The sequence below is a fragment of the Gadus macrocephalus genome, chromosome 2 (assembly GCF_031168955.1).
Source record: "Gadus macrocephalus chromosome 2, ASM3116895v1".
Classification (NCBI taxonomy): domain Eukaryota; kingdom Metazoa; phylum Chordata; class Actinopteri; order Gadiformes; family Gadidae; genus Gadus; species Gadus macrocephalus.
Genome location: NC_082383.1, coordinates 9,400,405 through 9,406,404, shown reverse-complemented (window position 1 = coordinate 9,406,404; position 6,000 = coordinate 9,400,405). Strand labels below are relative to the sequence as shown.

Below are 6,000 nucleotides of genomic sequence, written 5' to 3'. Positions count from 1 at the left end.
GGAGGAGGGGGAGGAGGAGGAGGAGGAGGAGTTGCTGGAGGACCTCCAAAGAAGGAGGCACGGACCATGAGGCAGCAGAGCAGCACCACCTCCACCAGCTCCTCGTCCTCCTCGGCCGCCCCGCGTGGCAGCGTGTCGTCGCAGGGGAAGCCCCGCCACTCGCACGGCCACTCCCACGCCCACTCCCAGCCCGCGCCCCCCTACACCCCCCCGCACACCCCCACCAAGACCCGCACCTCCTCCTCCTCCTCCTCCTCCACCTCTTCCTCCGTCCAGAGCAGCTCCGCCTCCCCGCAGGGCCCCAAGCCCAAGCCGGGGCCCCAGCTCATCCAGGGGCCCCTGTCGCCGCGGGCCCACCGGCCCCAGTCCCCCACGCACCGCGCCGTGCCCAACGCCCAGCCCCAGGCCAACGCCCACCACCCCCAGCCGCCGGAGGCCCGGTCGGAGCTGCCCCAGAGCCAGGTGCCCGTCCCGCTCCTCTGCCTCCCCCCGGAGGCGGAGCAGGGCGACGGGGGGGCCGGGGAGCCCAGCGCCCTGCAGAAGAAACGCGCCCACAGCCTCAACCGCTACGCCGCCTCGGACGGAGAGTGTGACGAGAGGGCTGGGGGGGGAGGAGGAGGAGGACGAGGAGGAGGAGGAGGAGGAGGAGGAGGAGGATTGGAGACGCCCGGGGGTCAGGGCGCAGGGGGAACTAGCGGTGGTGGTGGTGGTGGTGGTGGTGGTGGGGGTGGAGGCGGCGGCGTCGGTGGGGGGAAATACGCCACGGTGACCCACCGGGTGAGCCGCAGCCACTCGGTGCGCAACCAGGAGAAGAACGTCAACCGCAGCCAATCGCAGTCCTTCGCCCTGCGGCAGAAGAAGAAGGGACCGCCCCCTCCGCCGCCCAAGCGCTCCAGCTCGGCCATCTCCACCTCCAACTCCAACCTGACGGAGGCACCGCCCGCCCACAGCACGGCAGGCGGCCTGCTGGACGTGCCCTACCTTCAGCAGCGCCGCGCCAGCGACCTGGGCGTCTCCGTGGAAACCAACAGCATGGGAAGCGTGCGGAGCATCGCCGCCATGCTGGAGATGTCCTCCATAGGGGGCGGGGCCAAGGGCATGGCGCTGCAGAGGAACTTCCTCCAGGTGAGGTCCTGTCTGGAGAGATCCCGGTGAAAGTTGTACACATAGGGATGCTAGGTGGATTTTTTTTAATCAATCACAAATATTTGCAGCCTAACCCTTGACGTTTTTAATCTTTTTCATCTGCCTTTTACTTTATTAACGCATGCATGCTTTAACCTTTGAAGCGATATTCATTTATCATAATTGTCTTGTTAAATAAAATGTAAAAGAAATTGCCGGAAGCAAATTAAACAAATAAATACAATTCCAGGTCGCCCCAAATAAAATGCACATTTCTCGCTAGATATGTTTTCAAATGCATTTCAATACCGAAACTACCTTAAAATATATTTGTCTGAGGATCTCTTGGGTGGTTTTGGTCATATTGACAACCAACCTATTCTGTCATTCAGGTTTGCGTTCCTTTTGCATGGTCAGGGTGTTTTGTTTTCCTTTAATGACACGTATCTGAAAAATCCACTGTAAGATAGCTCAGATAGAAGCATCTGCTAAACGACCATGATAACATTACATGGTCCGGATCGCAGCGAATGCTTGCAGGCACCTGGGGGCATCCTTGTTGTAATTGTAGCCAATGTGAACCAAGCGCTTTGCTCGCTATTTTTGTGCCCTGTTCGGCTCACCTTTTTGTCTGAGTACCCTGGAGGCCCCCCCGGCGTTGAAAATGACTAAACTGACGAAAAAAGCGTCGGACATCGTTATCTTTAATACGTAGGTGTTACATGGTTGTTCTGGCCGCCCTCGCTCTAATCCGAGGCCTTCCTCGTCTCCCTGACCAGGTGGCGCCAGGCGGCAAGATGCGGGACGCCATCGGGCTGGACGGCGAGGTGGTCAACCGCCGGCGGACCATCAGCGGGCCGGTCAGTGAGCTGGTGGCGGCCGCCCGGCGGGACCAGCCCATGGTCCTCTACCTCGCTCCCGCCCCCAGCCGCAAGCCCGCTCACACCGCCGCCCCGGAGCATCACAACGACTGCCCCCGTGTCACGCAGCCCGTCGCTCAGCCCTCGCCCTCTGCCGCCATCGCCACCGCCGCTTCCCCCTCCTCCTCTTGCACCACCTCCTCGCCGCCCCCGCCCTCGTCCCCCCGGCCCGGCTTGATCGTGGGCAGCGCCTCCCCCCAGCCAGGCTCCGGCGGGGGCAGCTCGGCGGAGAACATCCCCTTCGCGGAAGAGACGGACTTCACCGTCCGCCGTCCGGGACGAGGAGAGGGAGAGGGACAGGTAGCTATCTATCTATATGACTCTAGTTCTCTCTCTCTCTCTCTCTCTCTCTCTCTCTCTCTCTCTCTCTCACTCTCTCTCTCTCTCTCACTCTCTCTCTCTCTCTCACTCTCTCACTCTCTCTCTCGTTCTCTCACTCTCTCTCACTCTGTATGGCTTGCTGTCTCTCCCTATTGCTCTCTCTCGCTCTCAGGCTCGCTTGCTATATGACTCTCTGTCTCTGTTGCCTTCTCTCTCCAGCTATCTATCCGTATGCCTCTATTCCTCGCTCTCTCTCTTCCTGTCCTCTTTGTTGAGACACGCTGGTTCTCTTTTCACATGTTTTCTCTCTCTCTCTCTCTCTCTCTCTCTCTCTCTCTCTCTCTCTCTCTCTCTCTCTCTATATATATATATATATATATATATATATATATATATATATATATATATATATATCAGTGGCGGGCCGTGCATTTCACACCTATAACAGGGCGTTGCATCACAGACAGGTATCTCATGTAGCAAGAAAGAATGCCATTACTAAAGCAAGAAACCCAATTAGGACGATCCAACAAGTCTATTTTCACTGTAGCCACAGCTGCCATACATACATCATCTCTAGCAGAAACATCAATATTAACCTAATTAAATGACAAAAATATCAAAACGTTTAAATAAAATGCATTACTCACCAAAACTACTGACTATTTGTACGCAAAGTCCATCCTCCTTTCTCTCCTCAAGAAGAGTTTGATTACTCTGTTGTACAGTTTATCTGTGCATTTCAGTTCAAACAATAAGTCCCTTTCTATCGCCATGGAGGATAATGCTGAAAGGCAAGTCTGTCCAGTCGTGTTTCTGGAGTAAGTTTTAATTCGCTTCAGGGAATCGCTTTATTTATTTATTTATTATTCGCTTTATTTTAGTTTGTGCCGGTAGCTATCGATGCTTTGCTGGCTCTGACTAGTACCTCTCCGGCCATCCAATCAAAGGACGTGAAAATGCCAACGTCACTGAACGCCTGCTAGATGGCCTCGGTGTCGCCAACTCAAAATCTGATTGGTTAAAGCGACAGCGTCATTGCCACTTACTTTAAGCTACAGACGCCAGCACTATCGATTCTGAAGGCGTCAAGGCAGATTTCTTTGACCCTGGCAAACATGATGGCTGAAACATGATGGCTGAAATATGATTGGATAAAAGCTCTAACATAAACATACACTAGTGGAAGCAGCGCAACCAAGAGAAAAAGCTATGAAATGATGATAACGGACAATTGGAAATAATTTAATACATATTCATAGAAAAAACTATAACATAAGTCATTATGTTTTGATAGGCCAGCAGAGAAGGCCTTGCCGGCCCTGACAGCCCACCGCTACAATTTACAATTGTACAAGGGCATTTAGCAGACATTTAGCAGACAAGTATCTTGCTCAGGGACACATCAACACTAGCTGAGGAGCAGCAACCATTCGGTTACAAGACAACTGCTCTACCTCCTGAGCTGAGCCGACCCCACCACTGATATATATATATATATACAGTATATATATATAGATATAGATCTATCATTCTCTATCAATATATCTAAATGCTTATATGTATGCTTTTCTATGTAACTACCTATATACTGTATATTGACGCTAAAAGGTAGCTTGCTGATTATCTATCTATCTAGCTATCATATCTTATCCATCTTTTGTCTGATCCCACCTTACCGTACTGCTAACGTTACCTGTGTACCCATTCTGCATACGTGTGCTAAAGTCTACCGTGGGCTGCATATCAATGTCGTTACGTTGTTTGTATTTCTCTGTGCAAAAATTCACCCCGTGCCATGAATATATCAATTTTTCCGTTAGTGTTTATTTTGTGTTTGTCTGCAGGGGGACGACGGCGGCGTCCGCTCCGACGGCGAGGGTGGTCTCCACGGCGACAACGTCTACACCCAGGAGGACCTGTCCCGGGTGGACGCCACGGCCACCATGAAGCGCCGGCCGCGCGGCTCCAGGCCCGCCGGCGACCCCAACGGCTCCCGCTTCACCCTGCAGGAGTCGTCCACCGTGAAGCGCCGGCCCAAGAGCCGCGACAAGGAGCCCGAGGGCTTCACCGCCGACCTGGCCCGGTCCAACGGAGGGCCCGCCACCGCGCCGGCTCACGTCCCCCAGGCCAACGACCCCCAGGCCAACGACGCTCGAGCTAACGGCGCTCGAGCTAACGACGCTCAAGCTAACGACGCTCTGCCGTACCAGAACGGGACGGGCACCATCCGGCGGCGCCCGGCCTCGTCGGAGGCCGCGGCCGTCACGGAGCAGCCGACGGCGGCGGCGGCGGCGCCCCAGAACCAGCTGCTGGCCCAGGCCTCCGCCGTGCCCCGCCGAGAGAGCCTGGACAAGGGCGCCGCCGACGGGGCGCTGGCGAGGAAGCCCAAGCCCCCGGTGTCTCCCAAGCCGGCGATGGCCCAGATCAAGAGGCAGGCGACGGCTCCCACGCAGAGGATCCCCCTGCCGGGTCCCGGGACGCCTGGAAGCCCAGGTAACGGCTCGTGTGGGAGTGCCTTATTGGGGTTTCATTACGTGTGAATCATGACGACGACTTGATGAAGGACGGGCGAAGAGATGTTCTGTGGGTTCAATCAAATGTGTCTCTGGGGGCGCGGGGGTTTGGTCCAATCGAAGTGTACTACTATACTAGGATGTACTATACGGCGCTGTACTAAACTAAATGAATACCCTCTCCCCCCCCCTCCCCTAATCCTCCCAGGAGAAGGGAGGAAGATCCCGCCCCCGGTGTCCCCCAAGCCGGCGCCTCCGCCGACCGCCCCCAAACCCTCCAAGCTGGTCCACTCCATGACCACCCCCGGACCCCCCGCCGCCGCCGCCGCCGCCGCCATCACCTCCGCCCCCGTCCGGCAGCACTCGGCTCCGGGACGCCACGCGCCGGGCTCCTCCCCGCCGTCCCTCCTCTCCTCCCCCTCCCCCCCCGGCGGCCCCCCCGGCTCCTCCAGCCCCACGGCCCAGAGCCCCCACACCCCCCACACCCCCCTCACCCCCCTCACCCCGGGGACCCCCACCACCCCGGTCACGCCCGCCACGCCCAGCCCCACCCCGGCCCCCGTCAAACCCCCCCGCTCCTCCATCGGGGGCGTGTCCGTGGACAGCGGGATGGGGGGAGGGGGAGGTGGTGGGGGAGGAGGAGGAGGGGGAGGAGGGGGAGGGGGAGGAGGAGGAGCGGTGCAGAACGCGGTGGGCCACGGGGCGTGCCCCCCAGACTTCGGCGTGGACTCCCTGGTGCACCAGAAGCTGGAGGAGACGAGCGCCTCGCTGGCGGCCGCGCTGCAGGCGGTGGAGGAGAAGATCCTGAGGCAGGAGAACGAGTGAGGACCTCCGGCACACACGCACACACGCATATACACACGTACACACTTGAATTTGCATGTGCTTACGCACACACAAACATTAATAAGCATACACAAACGCGTGTGCACATGATTCTTGAGGGTACTACACCCTCAAGAACAACAGAAATACAGTACTCAGACAGTAAAGGTCAGGGAAAACCACATTCATTCAATCACACTTTACCCGTCATATTGTGGACTACTTGCAGGTCCTGCGCCGATAGGGCTACACACACACACACACACAAACTCACTCTCACATACACACACACC

General features: G+C 57.0%; 1 protein-coding gene across 1 annotated transcript in view; it reads left to right on the top strand.

The window, feature by feature from the left end:
* The window catches only part of caskin1 (CASK interacting protein 1), a 36,420-nt gene that overhangs the window by 24,200 nt on the left and 6,220 nt on the right, over nt 1-6,000 (top strand). Inside the window, exons 19-22 of the mRNA XM_060039461.1 lie at nt 32-1,125; nt 1,905-2,345; nt 4,190-4,862; nt 5,091-5,703. Coding sequence (XP_059895444.1) covers nt 32-1,125; nt 1,905-2,345; nt 4,190-4,862; nt 5,091-5,703 — 2,821 coding nt within the window. The remainder of the gene's footprint in view (nt 1-31; nt 1,126-1,904; nt 2,346-4,189; nt 4,863-5,090; nt 5,704-6,000) is intronic.